Genomic DNA, 20,240 nt, shown 5'->3' with positions numbered 1-20,240 from the left:
CTGTAACTTTCAGTGCAACTGCCATCTACAAGGACGAGTCTATGAAGCTGAGGTCACTGTATTCTGACCATAACACAACATAACGTTGCTATTTGGAGATATGATAAATAGCGGTCGACAGGAAAGCCGCGACAGCATTTTATCAGTTTGGGTTGCTTTTCTCTCGTCCTTTTTTTTACTCCACACTCGCTGTTCTGGTCCAAAGTTGTGGGAATTTAACTCAAAAAATCAGACACCACTGCAACTGGGAGGGCATAGGGACAGGGTGCATCAGTCCCCAGCTCATCTGCCAGGAGATGGCAGACATCTGTCACAGCCTGGGCGGGTCTGGCTGTAGAATAGGGATATGTCTAGGCGGTAGATCCTCTCCCTCCGCGACTAATTCTTTGTCCCTATAGTAACTGTGCAATAGAAAAAAAAAAATATGAGCCAAGCGCCCAACTTAACTGGTAAGTTGAAGAGTAAGGTTTTTTGTTAACTTACATGATAGTAAATGTGATTTAAGCAGTCTTCAGAATTTTTGTTTCCTGGTTCTTGATGGACAACCTACTTTGTCAGGTGTCCTTTATATACTGTTGTCTATTGGTCAAACAGGTTAGTTTGATCCGTCCAATACTAAATAAGACTGAATAATTTAACGAGAAACTGTATGCGTAGATTTATGCCTATTTTTTTTACATTTTCTTGGACACCACAATGATTTCCCTCGTGTGGTAGGCCTAATATTTCTCCTTATAATTATGTATGGTTTGCAAAATGGGAACTGCTTCACGTGTAAATGAGAGAAGCAAAGTGTATGCATGTTGTGCACACGCTACATTATGGCTAAGCCTGCTGGCTCTTAAAATAACTTTATCTGAATTTAGCCACCGACTTTTAGACCACCTTTGTCCTGGTCTGTGGCGGAATTGCTTTCTGAAACTGCAAAATATCAACAGGGAACGTTTATGGAACCGAACCCTCTTTTAAGCTGAACGCGTCCCGGGCGCTGTGGAGGGAAAATTCAATATCTGCGCTGACAGCAAAATAGGAAAGACAAACGCCTGGCGAAAGTATACAAAGTCAATATCGCTGACAGCAAAATGGGAAAGACAAAAGCATGAGTATACAAAGTCAATATCAGCTGACTGCAAAATAGGAAAGACAAAAAGCATGGAGTATACAAAAGTCAATATCTTTGACTGCAAAATAGGAAAGACAAAAGCATGAGTATACAAAGTCAATATGCGCTGACAGCAAAATAGGAAAGACAAACGATGAGTATACAAAGTCAATATCGCGTGACAGCAAAATAGGGAAAGACAAGCGGCTGAAAGTATACAAAAGTCAAAATCGCTTTCGACTGCAAAATAGGAAAGACAAGCGCTTGTGAGTAGGCTATACAAAGTCAATTGGCTGGAGTGCAAGATAGAGCCTAAATGTTTCTCATAGTTTTTAATTCCTTTTTTACCTTCCCTAGAGGGCACATAGTACAGAAAAACTGTAGGGGCACTAATTTTACTGTGTATTAGCAAAGTCCTTTTAGGCAAGTCCCTCCCACTCGGCGCCATTTGACAACACTTTTTGGGCGCTTTCGCCCGGCATCCATTTCGCAGAAATGCACGCGTCATAAGGCTTCATGACACAATCTTGCTCCAGCGGCGAGATCACAACACATGATTGGCGCGATGTCTTCACAACACACCATATGATTGGCTCAATGTATTCACATCACCACATGATTGGCTCAATGCATTCACATGTAGGCGTTTTTTGCGAGGAAGGGGTGGGATATGTGGCGACAATGACCATATTGGCGTGACAAACTAGCCCCATGCATTTCTATGGAGTATTTTTTGAGTGCTGTGTCTCCACATTAGAAAGTCTCTGGCTATACAAAGTCATTTGCGCTAGAGTGCAAGATAGAGCCCTAAATGTTTCTCATAGTTTTTAATTCCTTTTTACCTTCCCTAGAGGGCACATAGTACAGAAAACTGTAGGGCACTAATTTACTGTGTATTAGCCACCTTATGTATAAGCCATAGAACAGTGTTTTATGCAAGTTAAAAAAAACTAAACCATATTAATACCATATTAACTGCCCCTGTGTATGAACCTCATAGCTGAAGAAATTGAAAAGTGCCACAGTGCTATATAAGAGGGCCCTTTATAGTGCTGCAGTGCTATATAAGAGGGCCCTTCATAGTGCTGCAGTGCTATATAAGAGCCCTTCATAGTGCTGCAGTGCTATAAGAGCCCTTTATAGTGCTGCAGTGCTATATAAGAGCCCTTCATAGTGCTGCAGTGCTATATAAGAGGGCCCTTTATAGTGCTGCAGTGCTATAAACCCTTGCTTTATAGTGCTGCAGTGCTATATACTGCATCACTGCTGCTAAGACTGCTTTCTACCATGACAAAATCAACAGCTACAGACACTTTCGAAAACTTTTCTCAACCTTCAAATCGCTACTCAACCCTCAGCTGCCTCCTCCTCCATCCAGCCTTTTACTGCAGATACCCTCGCCTCATTTTTTACAAACAAAGTGGCGGCAATCAGCAGTCAATTCTCTACATGCCCACTCAGCGCATCTGACTCAGATATCACACTCCTACAACCTCTAGGGACTGCTGGAACATCTTTTTTCAGCATTCACGCCTCTCTCAGTGAAGTGTCCAGACTCCTGACATGCAGCCGTCCTACCACATGCTCGCTGGACCCTATACCTCTGAGCCTACTTCAGTCCATCAGCCCGACCATGCCTCCCAGCTATCACACATGTGATCAATACCTCGCTAACCTCCGGCACATTTCCAACAGCGTTCAAAGTGGCCCGGTAACACCGTTACTTAAGAAAGCTTCTCTCAACCCTGCTCAAGTCGAGAACTACCGCCCTGTCTCACTACTGCCTTTCCTATCCAAAGGCATTGAGCGAGCAGTCTCCAAACAGGTCTCTGACTTCCTTTCACAGAACAACCTTCTGGATCCAAATCAGTCTGGGTTCAAAAGCGGCCACTCTGCCGAAACGGGCTCTGCTGTCTGTAACAGAAGCCTTAAAGAAGCCAGGCGACAGCTCGGTCATCAGTACTCATTCTGCTTGACTTATCGGCTGCCTTTTGACACGGTTAATCACCGTATCCTTCTCTCTATACTGCCTGACATGGGAATCTCCGGTTCTGCTCTCTCCTGGTTTGAATCCTACCTCACAGGACGCTTTCGTTTAACGTATCATGGCTTGGTCAGCTATCCGCACCTCACCATCTCACCACAGGGGTCCCCAGGGCTCAGTGCTGGGCCCCTCCTCTTTGCTATCTACACCACCTCCTTGGGACAGATTATCCGTTCATCGGCTTCTCATACCACTGCTATGCAGAGGCGACACACAGCTCTATCTGTCCTTTCCACCTGGCGACCCCCTGGTTTCAGCATCGGATCTCAGATTGCCTTTCAGACATAGCTACATGGATGAAGGCACACCACCTCCAGCTGAACCTCTCAAAGACTGAACTGCTGGTCATCCCAGCTAAACCTACCATACACCCGCGACATCAACATCAAATTTGACTCCCTGTCTGTTTCACCGACCAGGACTGCAAGAAATCTAGGAGTTGTTCTCGACAACCAACTAAACTTCTCAGATCATGTTGCCTCAGTTAAGCCGGTCATGCCGTTTAGCACTCTACAACATCGCGGAAAATCAGGACTTACTTGACTCAAGATGCTACCAACTTCTGGTTCAGGCAATAGTCATCTCACGCGACTCGACTACTGCAATGCCCTCCTGACAGGTCTCCCAGCCTGCGCAGTGAAACCACTTCAGATGATCCAGAACGCGGCGGGCGCCTGGTCTACAACCAACCCAAAAGGGCACATGTTACCCGCTGCTCATCCAGCTACACTGGCTACCTATGGCGGCCCAGATCAAATTCAAGTCTCTAACGCTTGCCTACAAAGTAGTCTCCGGTTCTGCTCCCACCTGCTTGAATGCCCTCATACAGACTTACACTACCTCCAGACCGCCAAGCGCTCCTCTGACTAACGACGCCTAGCTCTACCACCGGTACGCTCAAGCCAATCCAAACTTTTCTCATCTGTTGTTCCTCGTTGGTGGAACACACTGCCAGTTCCTACAAGGGCAGGGACATCCTTTTCCACTTTCAAAAAACTCCTGAAGACCCAGCTCTTTAGAGAACATCTACTCTCATAGCAACACTTACAACAAGTCTTACTGATCCTAGCACTCACCAGCCGTTTAAACTGACAAGTAACTGCTAAAAACAGCACTCACCGACCGTTCTACTTATTCTTACTGTACTCTAATGTTTTTTTTGAAAACTGTCCTAAAATTGTGAGAATTGTTCTAAAACTTACTGTTTACCATGTTGTTAGTCGCTTTGGTTAAAAAGCGTCAGCCAAATGTAATGTAATGTAATGTAATGTAATGTAATATAATATACTATAACAGCCCTTCATAGTGCTGCAGTGCTATATAAGAGCCCTTCATAGTGCTGCAGTGCTTCTTGTGAGATTTTAAGTATTTTAAAAATATATATATTTGATTAATTTTGACTGACCCGCCCACAAGTGGGCCCAAATATCATTCAAATATTTTTTTATGGCTCGTAACTGCGAACGACCGCTCAATTTAGGGTAACCCGCACAACAATAGTGTGTGTTTGTGTGTGTGTGTGTGTGTGTGTGTGTGTGTGTGTGTGTGTGTGTGTGTGTGTGTGATCCTCTCACCTCCAGGTCATTCTCGTCTATGTTCTGTGTGTTGTGGAGGTCAGGGTTGTTGGCCATGTCCAGCAGCTCAATGATGAGGTTCCTTGTCAGCAGCTGGGTCACAAAACGATGCTATGGAGAGAGAAAGACAGAGAGAGAAAGACAGAGAGAGAGAGAGAGAGAGAGAGAGAGACAAAGAGAGAGAAAGACAGAGAGATCAAACTGATGCTATGAAGAGAGACAGATCAAACTGATGCTATGGAGAGAGAGAGAGAGAGAGAGAGAGAGAAAGACAGAGAGAGAGAGAGAGAGAGAGAGAGACAGAGACAGACAGAGAGAGAAAGACAGAGAGAGATCAAACTGATGCTATGGAGAGAGACAGATCAAACTGATGCTATGGAGAGAGAGAGAGAGAGAGAGAAGAGAGAGAGAGAGAGAGAGATATCTAACTGATGCTATGGCGAGGGAAAGACAGATCCAACTGATGCTATGGAGAGAGAGACAGATCAAACTGATGTTATGGAGATGGAGAGAAAGAGAGAGAGAGAGAGAAAGAGAGAGAGACCAAACTGATGCTATGGAGAGGGAGACAGGACATATAAATTAGGTGAACACAAAGACAGAGAGAGACAGAGAAAGAGAGAAAAAGAGAGATAGAGATAGGCAGAGACTATGTGCTGCATCACCTCTGATTTCACCTGGTCAGCTCATCTGATAACTTCATATCACACCTTAACATCTCAGACATCCGCATGACCCAGGTCACCTCAAATTTTTACTGGTCACCTCCAATCTCGCCTAGTAACCTGAATGACCCAGGATACCTCCTATTTCCTCTATTTACCTGGCGACCTCGAGTGACTTCAAAGCTTGTTACCTCCGACATGCCATCAGCATTCAAACTACTCATCACAAGTTTATATTATTTATTTATTTAGGTCCTCTGATGTTATAATCACTAAATCCCCCCCGTAATCTCTAATCCTCAATCCCAGATTATCTCTAGGGACAGTTGTTTGCAATGAAAAATGCCTGTTATCTTTTAATTAGTGTCTCTTGGGCAGAGGCAGAGATTAAATGCACACACAGGGCAGCCGTGGCCTACTGGTTAGCACTGCGGACCTGTAACCGGAGGGTTGCCGGTTCGAACCCCGACCAGTAGGCACGGCTGAAGTGCCCTTGAGCAAGGCCCTCACTGCGCCGGGATTAGTGTGTGCTTCACCTCACTGTGTGTAGACTGTGTGCTGTGTGTGTTTCACTAATTCACGGATTGGGATCAAAAGAGTATATATACTTATACTTATACTATATATACACATCAGCGGGTGCATGAGGTATTAAAGGCTTTTCAAAGTCAAAGTCAGCTTTATTGTCAATTTCTTCACATGTTCCAGACATACAAAGAGATCGAAATTACGTTTCTCACTATCCCACGGTGAAGACAAGACATATTTGACCAATTTTAAGTCCACAGACAAACATAACATTCAAGTAAACAAAAAAGTAAGTAAATAAGTAAATAAGAGGGCACATATAATAATAATGAAAAAATAAGAGCAGCAAAATTTTGTTGACATTGTGCATAGACAGTCAATAAAATACTAGTGCAAATACTGTAAAATACTATAAAAATACTGTTTGACCTAAGTAATAAAAAGAAAGTGGCATAGTGGTGCAAGTTATGTAAGAGCAGCAGAAGTGTTGTGTTTTCAGGACAACAACACCAAGTTGTAAAGTGTACAAGTGTGCAAGTGTTCAAGTGTGCAGGTGGAGTAGTGCAGGCGGCCATTGTGGGTCCAATGTCCAGGATGTTATGTAGCTGAGGGTGGAGGGGAGAGGAGGGAGAGAGTTCAGCATCCTTACAGCTTGGTGTATGAAGCTGTTAGTGAGTCTGGTAGTGTCTTGGAGCGCCAGGCTTCTGTACCTCTTTCCCAGAGGGCAGTAGATCAAACAGATTGTGGCCGGGGTGACTTGCATCACTCACAATTTTGGTCGCCTTGCGGGTGAGGTGGGTGGTGTAAATGTCCTTCAGGGAGGGGAGTGAAGCACCAATGATCCTTCCAGCTGTGTTCACTATGCTACTGCAGGGCTTTCCTGTTGTATTCAGTGCAGCTTCCGCCCCACACAGCGATACAGCTGGAGAGGATGCTCTCAATGGTGCCTCGGGTAGAATGTGGTCATGATGGCTGGTGGAGCACTTGCTCGCCTGAGTTTTTAAGAAAGTACAGGCGGCGCTGGAGCTCTCTTCGCCAGTGATGCAGTGTTGGTGGTCCAGGAGAGGTCTTCACTGATGTGCACCCCAGGAATTTGGTGCTGCTCACGCTCTCCACCACAGCACCGCCGATGGTCAGTGGCAGGTGTTGGGTGTGACCTCTCCGAAGTCAACAACAATCTCTTTGGTCTTGCTGGACGCTTCAGCAGGAGGTTGTTGTCCCTGCACCACGTGGTCAGATGGTCGACCTCCAACCTGTATTGAGTCTCGCCGCCCTTGGTGATGAGACCCACCAGAGTTGTGTCGTCAGCAAATTTCACTATGTGATTGTTGCTGTAGGTTGCAGTGCAGTCATCATCGTCAGCAGGGTGAAGAGCAGCGGACTGAGCACGCGCCCAGCCTTGGGGCCCCCCTGTGCTCAGTGTGATGCTGCTTGAGGTATTGTTGCCAACACGCATTACTACTTGGGGCCTCCTGACAGAGGAAGTCCAGTAGCCAGTTGCAGAGGTAGGTACTGAGTCCCAGTTTGTCAAGTTTGCAGATGAGTTGTTGTGGTATTATGGTGTTGAATGCAGAACTGAAGTCTATAAACAGCAATCTCACATATGAGTCTCTTTTTCCAGGTGGGTGAGGGCTGGGTGGAGGGCAGAGCAGATTGCATCCTCTGTAGACCGCTTGGCTCGGTATGCAAACTGGAAGGGGTCCAGGGTGGGGGGAGAATGGCTTTGATATGTGACATGACAAGCCAAAAAGCACTTCATGATGATGGGTGTCAGTGCCACAGGGCGTAGTCATTGAAGCAGGATGGAGCAGTTTTCTTCGGCACATTACTCCCTTTGTTGAATGAAGTGAGATTTATAGTGTATAGACTAGCTATATAACAATACATTTATGCAGGTGGATGTAAACAAAAGAACATCATATTGGCCCTCATTTATGAAATTAACGTACAAACAGGCGTCGGACAGACGTACGCTGATTCCATGCGTCGGAAAGACGTACGCTGATTCCAGGCGTCGGACAGACGTACGCTGATTCCAGGCGTCGGACAGACGTACGCTCATTCCATGCAAAGCATTTATCAATCCAAATATGAGCGGTGCCTGCGCTCAAATCTCATGTCAAGTCTAAACTTGTGTACACGTGTTTTTTGAGTCAGCATGGTCTTAGTTAATCAGTATAGTAAATGAGCAGATTATTGGAAAGTTGAAGAGTTGTATCCATTTAATATAGTCTATTAGACTAAAGACATACATTTAGTTTGTAGCCTAGGCTACTATCTGTAATATAGCCTGTTACGTTGAGATATTTGGTGGCTTAAGATACCCATCACATGGCCATGATGTGTATTTCCATTGCTAAAAATTAGTTTATCAAGGTCAGATTTTTTTTACCCTTTTGGATGGATTATGTTTCTGACCAAACAAGAACATAGATTCAATAAAGATCTTGGAGGCCAGACATTCCCCCACTCAGAGAGGATAGTGGTGTTTACCTGAAGGAGAGTTTCCGCTGTAGGCCTCTTCCTGGGGTTCTTAATTAGCGCCATCTTCACAAAGCTATGGAAGCCTGCAGACCTGCAAAAGAGAGAGAGAGGGAGAGAGAGAGAGAGGGGAGAGAGAGAGAGAGAGAGAGGGAGATAGAGGGAGAGAGAGGAAGAGAGAGAGGGAGGGAGAGAGGAAGAGAAAGAGGGAGGGGAGAGAGAGAGAGAGAGGAGATAGAGGAAGAGAAAGAGGGAGGGAGAGAGAGAGAGAGAGGGAGATAGAGGGAGAGAGAGAGAGATTCAGTCTTTCTGATCTAATGTCCAGTAGGGTTCCAATCTGAACATACTTTGTCTTTTCCCACTGCTCTCTTTCACTAGCCTAGAAATCTAGACGCACCCTAGCGGCAGCCAATTACATTTGCTGCCAGGGTAGTCTAGCAACTCTCCTATGGCTTGCGAGCTGGAAAAATTAAACTTCGATAAGGCCAATCACATCAGTGTATAGAGTTGCTAGGTGGGCTTCACATAATGATTGATGGCAGAGTTGCAACGGTTCGGTGTGAATTCCCTGCTACTTGAAAACAAAGAAGATGGATGTTGCTGTTGGCGAACAGCGTGACACGAGTTAAGCTTTTTTTTTTAAGTTGGCAAAACTAGCCAACTAGCTCCCCTGGCGGGAGAACGCATGGGACTCATGAGTTGTAGCGCTGTCCTATTGCGTGCAGAGGGAATATGAAAAGACAACCGATTATCCCGCCCCCTCGGACTGAGCACTGCGAATGGTGAGTCCCCAGACCCTACATCTTGATGTGGGTCTGGCTCGTCAGGCTACTCTTTCCCATTTCCAGAAAGTAAACACTGCATTACGTTTCCCTAGGCCTGTACACTGCATTATGTTTCCCTAGGCCTGTACTTGCATGTCTGTGTACCAATGTTATTACTATGGTCCTTACCATTTGCTTTTGTCTTTGAGTTTGGGAGGCTGGAAGCTGCTCTTCGACATCAGCATCAGTGCCCTGTAACACACGTTACCATGAATACAAGGAAGCACAGGTGATCTTGGGACTGTAGTTTTTCAGCTGAATCAAGGTCAACGCCACTGCAGACTGGGTGAGAAACAATGTCCTCAGTGGCAGGTGGTTCCCCTCAGCACTTTTAACTCATTAAATATTTAACATTTACTATAGAAGGAGGAATAAGGGAATCTCATACACCACAACAATGATTTCAATACTAACTTTTACGAGCTATTAGGGCTTGTTTCTTTTGTCTTCAATACCTAAAATCCACCAATCGCATCAAATGTGAGTTGGAACACTGACAGTGACAGCGCATGATTTCACTAGTCATTTTAAACAATTCATGTTGCTGCAGAGATGAGGCACATCTGTGATGGCTGTGTGAAATTGGACACGACCCACCCCAGCCTAGACATGAAAGGCCATTTTGCACAATCAATATGTAAATCAATTAAATCCCAGCTGAGTATCCGGGCTATTCATGAATCTTTAATCCCAATTTCAACATCTCTCTTGGCGCTGATTAATCACTGCAAGCTAATTATGATCGCACCGTCCTGGCAACCTCCCTAAAAATAGCCCAGGCCCTCAGTTGGGTCGTCGGCGGGCAGGCAGGCGGCCGAGAGAGCGTCTGGCGACTGACCTCATGGGGTGGAGGTCAAACATGGGCGGCTGGAGCTCGGCCAGCTCGATGGCAGTGATGCCCACGGCCCAGATGTCGCACAGGTGGTTGTAGCCGCCCTTCTTCTCCACTGCCGCCACCTCGGGGGCCATCCTGAGGGCAAACAAACAAACAAACAAACAAACAAACAAACATAAGCAAATAAGCGAAAGACAACAAACTTCAGAACAATAATAATAACACACCTCAATAGAAACAAACAAACAAAGAAGAAGGTTCAACAAACAGATCCCCAAAAAACAAACAGAACCCCAAATAAATATGGTGATGCTAACTTGAATCTCTATCAGGTAATATAAGGACCAAGATCTTAAGATAGAAAATGTCAGTACATATAGGGGGACCAAGATTTTACAATAGAAATTAGAATATGTCACTGGATACTACTCGAGACCAGGGGCTTGATTTACCAAAGGTTTCTTTGAGTGCAAACTTAATATCACCCCCACCCACCACCTATGATAACATCTCATATCAGGCAAAGGTTCAATGAGGGAAGAGTATCTCTCAATTGAGCAAATAATATGCCTTGTTGGAACATGGAACACACCTGGAACATTCTGTTCTGTTTTGGTGTGGATATCATGTTTGCCTCTATATGACTAGGAGAACAAGGCTTGGGTGAGTTATTTTATTATAGTGGAAATTCTGTAACCTAAGTATCAAATAAATATCTGTTGAAGAGATGCATGCGAAAGGAGAGATTGAGAGAGACAGAGAGAGGGGGGAAAGAGAGATGTGTCCCTCCTTATCATCCATCTTACCAGTACGGAGTTCCAATGAAAGACTTCCTCTTGGCAACAGAAGCGCTGATCTCTGCGGCAACACCAAAGTCAGCTGGAAAAGAGAGGCCAGTGATTCAGCGAGATTAGCCAAAGGTACAGTAGCCTCGTGCAACTCACTCACTGATACACACTACGACCCCTCACTCACTACTGATACACACTACCACCCCTCATTCACTACTGATACACACTACCACCCCTTACTCACTACTGATACACACTACCACCCAGACAATTGCACACAAAATGGACACACACCGGCAGTGAAGAGTTTGTACACACTAGAGTTGTACGCGACCAAGAAACTACATAAGAGACACAAACTAGCAATCGAGAGATGAAATGGACACCAAGAAATTAAACGTATCAGAGATATACATACTACTCCATAAATTATATACGCAAGATAGTAGATAACACTACCAGTCAAGGCAATAGAGTTATCAGACATTCACTACTAGTCAAGAGATGTCACCTTGGACACCTACAGTCCATACACTAGGCTACCAATGAAGAGACTATATACACTAGACTAGAGACATACTGCACAGACACTACCAGTCAAATAACTGCACCAGAAACACTACCACCCAAGGCACTATACAGACCAGACACCAAGGTGTCCCGGCAGAAGAGGCGGAGGCAAAGAACTTCACAACATAAAGCGGAGTAACCATTCAACAGAGCATTAATATGGAAAGGTGATCAAACTTTTGTTTACCAGATCTACTTCATATGTGTCCCAATACACAGTATTAACTCATTGAGTGCCAAAAACGAAATATTACGTTTTTCCTTCCCATGCGTTGAGTGCCAAAAACGTAATATTATGTTTTTAGCTTTTTAGTTTTAAATGACTAAATTAGACACTCTAATACACCTTATATGTGATTTTGGGAACTCTGTGATGAATGGAAATGAAATATATGACGATCGAAAACTCATGAAAACGCACAATCTGGACATTTTATCTGGACATTTTATCATAACACGGTTGCCGCTTTGGGTCGAAGCAGTGATGCATGCACGTCAGGTCAAAATCAGGCCATTTTCGTGGGTCTATCACTAGGTGGCAGTCTCGCCAGGTCTCACTGATCACTTCCCGGAAAGTTTACAGGCAACACTTCATATTTCATGAAAGACGATATATAACACTTCATATTTCATGAAAGACGATATATCTAGTTTGATGAAAACTAGCCACTGTTTAGCTTGGGATTTCTCAGGAACAGAGGCGCGTAGAAATACACGGTTTGCACCCACCGAGAGCTTAAAGTCTCACCTTTTAAACGAGCCATTGTATGTGTTCATAGCTATAACACAGAATATGCTGTGGCTGTACAAAAACCATCAACAATGGTCTAGATTGCTGGCACTCTAGGACAAAGCTCCCGAAAACAGCTTGGCATTCAATGAGTTAATAGCCACCTTGTCAGCCAATCAGAAAACAGTATTTCTTGTCTCCAGGGTAGATAAACTGATCACCAGTTAAGAGAATGTACAGACCAGAAGCACACACACACACACACACACACACACACATACACACACACACAGTCAAGAGATGCCACACACCAGATCAATGCAGGAGCACTCACATTATGTACACCTGGCTGAATCTATTTTCTTCAAGGTCATGTAGTACTTAGGTGTCAATGACACTTTACAAAATATTGTATGAACTGCTACAAGCATGCAATCAGATGTAAACTGCCTTCCAAAATATTTTTATAATAAAAATAGAAATCTTGGGAATTCAAATGAAAGTAAAATTTGAGAGTTGTTATCTTTAAGTAGTTTATATTGTCGTTATTTCAGAATAAAGGAGAGAGGTAGACAGGAAAGACAGCAGGGCAAGGTAGTGACCTTCTCTATGACCTTCACACTGTTAGAACACAAAGAGTCTTACCTAGTTTGACGTCTCCTCGATCCGTGATGAGGATGTTCGCTCCCTAGGTAAAAATATAGACAGATGAATTGAGGTCACTCTCTGTCTCTCTCTCTGTCTCTCACACACTCTCTCACACACACACACACACACACACACACACACACACACACACACACACACACACACACACACACACACACACACACACACACACACACACACACACACACACACACACATGTCCTTGATCTAGTGTTAGCATACAGATCACTTGTGTATCTCTTGCATAACCATGTCCCTAAGGCTTAATCAGTGCTGTGGGAAACCAGCGTTAGCCACAGACATAACACCCAAGGTGGCATAGTCTACTGATATACCATGTCTGTGCTCTGTGGGCTGGATATGACATACAGCCTACATAAATAAGAGAGAAATGAGAAGTGCATGTGCAAACAAAATGTCAACTGCTTACACACAACATGTCACACAATTTCTGAAACCTGTCACTCACACAACATAACACTATACCATATCATAACTAATTCTCAGCCTTTGACTCAGTTTTCAATTTCATGCAACACTTTGTGTGAAACACCACAAACAATTTTCTACCTAACAAAAAAAAAAAACTAACAGGAAGTAACCTGTTATTTGGAATAAATATTTTCGGTTTCAATATTGCTAACATGCTTACAGTATATGTCAACTTCTCTCTGCATTTTATTTTCCCTCTTGTATGGAAATATACAATATACATAAGACAGGAGAGCTTTAGGTTTAGACCAATAGTGTGTACAGGATATATCCAAAAATGTGATATTATGACAAAGGTGTTTTGTGAGATATTTTTACAATATTTTGAATGCAGTGTTTCATCATGAGATATGAGGCATTTTGCATTTTGTGTGAGCAACAGTTGGATATGTGTATGAGTTTGATGCATATTTCTGCATGTATGTCCAATACTGATAAAAGGTAGAATCTGACATTTTTCTCCGTCCTGCCATTACAGCATCTACATGCCTGACTGAGAGCGCACTTGGGGGAGTTACAGTACCTTAATATCTCTGTGCATCTTGCCTGTTTCGTGCAGATGGTACAGGCCCTGCACGAACAGAGCGAGAAGAGAAAGAAGACAAATAGAAAGTTAAATTGAGAGCAGCTTGAGAAATGATTCATGCGTGTTCATGAGGCTCACATTCCTCTCATAGTTCTGGTTTACTGATTGGCCTGACTCAGAGAAAGGGCGACGTGACCAAACAGCACCCCGCTGTCAAGATGGATTCTCGCTATGTTACCAATTACCACTCAGGCATAAACAACACACTACAACAGGCACTGATCTTTAAGATTCCTTAACACAACTTTAACCCACTTAACATCTGAAAAGTCATGTCAGCACAACCGCCGGAGGAAGAGATAATGACCACAGCCCTTATTAGTACAGGCAGGGGTGGCTGGGAGAAGGTGCTGTACCTGTAACGTTTCCCGACAGACATAAGCAATCTGTTTCTCCTTCAAAGGTCCAGTCACTGTGGGAAAGAAACACATTTAGCCTTCGGAAACAACATCCTTCACCATCCCACATACTGTGTGTCCAAAATGAGAAGATGCACATGTTATTGGCCTTCACATTGTGCTTTCTAAACTACAACTATCAATAGCATGAAACCATATATAATACAATGAAATGAAATAAATATGATTATACCGTTAGCACATCACATATTTTAATAATGTCCAGAGAAACTCATTTGAAAGCCAACATGTAGCAGCTCTGGGGGGTGGGGGGAGGGGAGGGGTTACTACAAAGCGACATTAGGGTCAGAAGTGTTCAAATTCACCAAACAGAATAAGACATTCATGGGAGACTGCCTTACTGCTCGCAAATTTTGTCTTCAGTTTAAAGCGAACAATTTGAAAATGTTCACTCAATATTTCAATGAAAACACGTTTGCCATGAATGTTAGCCTCTGCTTGCCAAACTTCAACGCAGCCCTGTCTTTAAGCTCAACTGTGGCTAGAGGAACTACAATCGTTCCCAGTTCCATGCAATGTGTGCGAACATGCAAAAGGTTCTAGGAACTACAGAACGTCCCTACCATAGATATATATAGGGTCCCTATAGTGTGAAAACGCCTATAGGCTACCGCTAATCTCAGCACATAGTAATCCCCTCTGGGGTCAAAGTTCAGAACCAGCCAGCCAGAACTGGGCCAAATCTGGGCTTTATTTATATAGCACATTTTCTATGCACATGGTGCAATCTGCGCAATCCACAGCGCTTCACACACACACAGACATCATAACATAAACAAACAAATGAACAAAATAATGGGGGGCATAAGTGAAAACAAACAAGTGTTGCCTCAGACCCATCGCCTCTCACCGTGGTAGATATCCTGTAGTGACCCTCCCCCACAGTACTCCATGCATATCCACAACTTGGTGTTCCTGAAAAAGCACATTTAACACATAATAAACATAACCACATAAACACACATGTTTAATACTCGCAGGGCTTCAAGCGAGGAACACAAAAAAAAGATCAACTCATAAACATAACAACATAAAAAAACACATGTTTATTATTGACTTGGGTGACACTCGCACTCTAGCCCGTCGGTGCTCACGGAGCGGGAGCATGGAATCAGAAGCAGGTCCTGGGGTTCTTCAGAAGACTGAACCCAGGACTGGAGCACACGCATCATTTTAACAGGCTTTAATGGTGCTAGTGACTAACGTCAGAGATTGGTGTCGTGAAGCCTTGCACACGCGCATTTCTGCCGAATAGGATGCCCGATAAATGGCCAAAAAGCGTTGCAATATGGCCGCCGAGTGGAGGGACTTGCCTAAAAGGACTTTGCTAACGTTTCGACACAACAGCGTCTTCCTCAATCAAACATGTTTATTATTCTCAGGGCTTCAAGTAAGAAACTACTCTGTGCCTGAAAGTTCTCAGAAAGATTTGAAGCCACTATGTACAATTATCTAGTTTCAAATCTCCCAACCCATGCCTGAATTCCAGCAGAGTGCCTGACAACTTTAAACCAGGGTATTCTCTGTTTCTATTCATTCCTTGAACCCGCCTGGAATCCTGGGCCTTTGTTTACCAAAACACTGCCAAAAAAAAAAAAAACACTGCCACAGGAATATAAACTTCATATCACTCTAGGAAGGAGTTGGAATTTCAAACAAAGAAATGCTGTGAGTGTTTCAGCTAGGCAAGGGAACTTGACTGTCACCAACAAACCCTTTATAAAAACAGCACTGCCGAGGTAACATTAAGACACACTGCAGACAAAGAGAAGATAAAAATGGCCTAGGGGGATTTCTAGATCGAGGTCAGCTTGTTTCGCCTGCCCGCCACTATCATAATCGGAATTCAGGTCTATGTTTGTCACTGGAATGTCTGTTTACTTTTAGAACCTAATTTATTCACAATTTACAATTACATATTCTGACACAATGCACATGACATAATTGAGGTTGTTACCAGCAAACGTTTAAAAAAACTTTAGATGTGTCTTTTTTGGGGGAGTTAACTGAACAGAATCAAGCTTTTACTCTAATGGCACACTCTGAGAAACAAGACTTCCATACATAAACCACAATGGCACTTGACCTCCAAAACAGCCATGGGAGTTGACTTGGCATGTTGCAAACAGTACAGGCCTTTTTTCCGAGGGGAATCATTTGAATTTGAGTACTCTGTCGAGGGAGGGAAGTCTTTGGCAAAAGGGGGTGGATTGTGCACTATGGAATGCAACATTTTCCTGCGCAAGCATCTGCCCTGGCAGACAAGGAGCTCCCCAGAGATTGAGAAAGGAACCAACTCCATAAGACTGCACCTGTGATAGCTGCCGAAATAGGCCACGATATTCTTGTGCTTGCATTCCTTCATCATGGTGATCTCTTGCTGGATAGAGGTGATGTCATCGCCTGCAGGTAGGGGGTCACATGACTGGGCAGTTGACCAATCAATATCACCACAGTCATGTGTGTGTGGTGTAAATGACATAACAGCTGCCTTGTATCATGAGGAAAATTATATTTACTTCACTTGCTCCATCAAATCATTTGAATTGACACAAGTACCAAAAAATATATTTTACAGATAAAATGCTTAATAGAATTAAACAATGGTTTACCTGAATTAAACTAGATCATTCACTGAATAAACACAGTAAGAAAAATAAACATTGAGTCTGAATTTGAAGTCCTTTACTTACCAGGATCCAGTTTTACAATTTTGATAGCTGCAATCTCCGAGGTTTTGATGTTCCGTGCCTACGATGTGAAACAAGTAAAGAAATGTAAATTAATTGACAGAATATCTTACTACCTCATTTGGGCTCCAGCACTTCATTACCTTTTCCACAATCTTGCATACTACAGACTTAACCTGTAAAGTGTCTCAGTGGCTAGTGACACACACACACAGCATTTGACCCATCCATGGCAAGTGAACACACACACACACACACACACACACACACACAGAGAGAGCAGAAGGCAGCCATTTAACAAAGATATTCTTTCTTATCCTTTTTTTTATCAAAATCTCTGTGATTTGGAATGGGGGTGTTTCGGTGCATGAAAAATAACCGTTGAAACTAAGGTAGAGAAGGCAGCCACTGCTGCAGCGCCCTGGGAGTAGTTGGGGAGTTCATCACCTCATCCGTGGATGCAGAGGACACGGGAGAACACTTTTCAATCACACCCCCCACCCATATTGGTCCAACCACTCAGGGATCAAACCGGACACCCTTTGATAACAAGCATAAGAATCACAGTATAAGATCACAGTGCATCAACATTTATTTGGCATCACCTTTGGTCTTGCATTCTAGAGTCTAGAGTCAGTTGACAGAGATTGAGGGCCAAGGCTATTCAACTTATTTATCACTGCCATGATTACGGCCCTCAATGTTAATGCATCAGTCAGACTAAACAGAACAGGCACAGGCAGTCCAGAACACAGAGCATTAACAACTGTGCATCATCGACATTCTGATTGAGCATTCTTTCAGAATTCCACTCAACACCATGCTGTTCAAAGCACTCTCATCCGTCCTGACGGCTTCACGCAGGTCGACCTTGGCTTTCACCTTCCTGTGTGTGTGTGTGTGTGTGTGTGTGTGTGTGTGTGTGTGTGTGTGTGTGTGTGTGATTAGACTCAGGCAGAGGGGCAGGGCTGGGGAAATTTTAAGAGAGCAGGCGCTCAGCGGGCAGCCTCTCTACCCAACAGACGTGGCTCTCGTCCAAGGACACACACCTACTGACTGATGCATCAGCATTTATTATTGAGAAATAACCAGGAAGACGCAAGCTAGGGCTGGCTTTACCTTATACATGTTGTAATCCTGCTACACCTGAGTCAAGGAAAGACAAATGCTGTTTTATACCCCAAAATGCAGACAAAAACAAATGCTACTCTGTTTAACAAAGATGTTCTCTCTCATCCTTTTCATCCATTCTCTGTGATTAGGAATGGGGGTGTTTCTGTGCATGAAAAAGAACAGTCAAAATGAAGGTCTTTCTTTAGTTAAACGACATCCTTTCACACTGTGACCTAAAGAAGTAGCGTGCTGGATGTTTGCCTTGTGTACAGTGATCACCGATGCAACCAGTAGTCAGGCAGCCATCCTAGACAAAACCTGGAGCTTGCCTTCACGTCCTGTTTTTTTCCTGTTACGGCCAGGGACTTCCTGTGACCAACATGACAGCAACGTTTTCCAAACACTGCCTGTGACGCCTGAAATAATACTAAGGCTGATTTAGGACAAAGGCCCAAACAAGTAAGCTGTAAGCAGTTCCTCTAATGTGAACTACAACCCTGATTCAACATCAATACTGATAGGCCTACTCTTAATTGAGGATAATACAATTAAATATAAGACTATCTGTCCACTTATACTTTTGACCTTCTGGAATTAATTGAATGTCTTTCTCGAAGTCTTCTAGGGCTGCACTTAACAAAGCCACACGCTCCTTAAAGGAGCTCTTTGTGGGGTGGTCAAGATGAAGTGACAACACTGGTGGCTCGCCCACTGCGCGCTAACTATGACGGTTGATTGCGTGATGCGGAGCTGCTCGCCTGGGACAAGTGGTCTCGTGGAGTGCCAATGTGTTCCGTCTGGCACCGAGCCACCTTATGTTGGGCACAGTATGTTGACAACGGAGTAGAGACGTCAACGTAAATACACATGACCTCATGGCTATTGTTTTGGGGAGTAGTCATTACGTTCAACAACACTGTAGATTGCTGTATCCAGACTTTTCCTGAGGAGGAAATCACTGCAGCCTAATGCCCTCTGAGTGGTTGATGATGTAGGCTACCATTAACGCAAGAGTAGGAATGTAAGGGCAGGGGGAAAATAGACCAATACCATTATTGTCTTATTTCTCTACGCAGGCAATGCAACAGGTTTTACACATTGGCCTGTTTAGTCCTGCAAATCATATAATTTAGAGTAACGTAATAGGTTCAGTGCCTAATTATATACCTAACTTTCATTCCCTCGAACATTTTGGTTGTATCAATTTAAACAGCCTTAATTCCCAGTATAGGGAGCGGATGACAGTCTGCAATCTGTGAGTGATGTTTGGAGAAAGATAAATTGTCTCCTTAGATTAACGTACTGAAATGCTATTTTGCTTCTAGCTTATTCATTTAAATCCGACTTCACATACCACAACTGTCCATTATAGCTTTGTCCCTAAAGATTTAGCAAGAGCCTACCACAACTAATTAAATGGTTAAACTGACTGTCACTGTTCGCCAACAGGATGCAGAAGTCGTAGGCTAAACTAACTGCTCTATTAGGGACTAGACGACTAGGCTATTTATTCTAGTCAAGCAAAGTTTCGAAGAAACTGCTAACTGCGATTTATTGGCAATCTAACTACCCACGGATAGAGTATTGCAAAATACATAAAGACAAACAAAGCAATGTGCCAAAGCAAAGAGGTCATTTTAAGGTTGCGTGTCGACAGCCTAGATGAAAACGTGTACCCAAACTCCCAAATCCTGGTGAACGGGAAAATGAGCTTTCTAACGCTAGGTTTCCAACTGACCTTAAATACATCTCCGTATGTGCCACTTCCAATACGATGAATTATCTCGTAGTCGTCCAGAGGGTCCAAGAACGAAACCCCGATAGTATCCATTTCAGCTGTTTGTTTCAATAGTGTTTCTCACGCCTTAGACGGTCATGGTATGACAGCAGCGCTTGGCGATGTAGGCTACTGTAGGGCGAAGTCCAACCGCGCTGGCCAGCCGTATCCTCTCCGAGCAGTTACTAATGCATCCTCCCAAACTGCCAGGTGTAGCAGCCTGTTGAGTTATCTCGATGTTTGCCTGAAAGCACTGATCACTTTGCCATTCATCAACTTCCAGTCCAGGGGCAAATTGTCAGAGGGAGTCGTGTCACCCTGTGCAGTCTTTCAAGTCGCACCAACACCAG

At 43.8% G+C, this 20,240-nt stretch overlaps 2 protein-coding genes across 2 annotated transcripts in view; both read right to left on the bottom strand.

Annotated features, from left to right (window-relative positions):
• map4k2 (mitogen-activated protein kinase kinase kinase kinase 2) overlaps positions 1–20,236 on the bottom strand; it is a 39,261-nt gene extending 19,025 nt beyond the window's left edge. Inside the window, exons 1-12 of the mRNA XM_048236943.1 lie at positions 19,852–20,236; positions 17,004–17,061; positions 16,623–16,713; positions 15,161–15,225; positions 14,248–14,303; positions 13,829–13,876; positions 12,790–12,832; positions 10,860–10,932; positions 10,057–10,188; positions 9,348–9,410; positions 8,407–8,488; positions 4,721–4,831 (exon numbers count right to left, since the gene is read on the bottom strand). Of these exons, the coding sequence (XP_048092900.1) occupies positions 4,721–4,831; positions 8,407–8,488; positions 9,348–9,410; positions 10,057–10,188; positions 10,860–10,932; positions 12,790–12,832; positions 13,829–13,876; positions 14,248–14,303; positions 15,161–15,225; positions 16,623–16,713; positions 17,004–17,061; positions 19,852–19,944 (915 nt within the window). The 5' untranslated portion in view covers positions 19,945–20,236. The remainder of the gene's footprint in view (positions 1–4,720; positions 4,832–8,406; positions 8,489–9,347; positions 9,411–10,056; positions 10,189–10,859; positions 10,933–12,789; positions 12,833–13,828; positions 13,877–14,247; positions 14,304–15,160; positions 15,226–16,622; positions 16,714–17,003; positions 17,062–19,851) is intronic.
• The window catches only part of LOC125289319 (macrophage mannose receptor 1-like), a 578,909-nt gene that overhangs the window by 393,066 nt on the left and 165,603 nt on the right, over positions 1–20,240 (bottom strand). The window lies entirely within an intron of this gene.

This window comes from Alosa alosa, chromosome 24 (genome assembly GCF_017589495.1).
Source record: "Alosa alosa isolate M-15738 ecotype Scorff River chromosome 24, AALO_Geno_1.1, whole genome shotgun sequence".
NCBI classification, from domain to species: domain Eukaryota; kingdom Metazoa; phylum Chordata; class Actinopteri; order Clupeiformes; family Clupeidae; genus Alosa; species Alosa alosa.
Note: the sequence above shows the minus strand (reverse complement) of the source record. Positions and strands in the feature narration are given on the sequence as shown.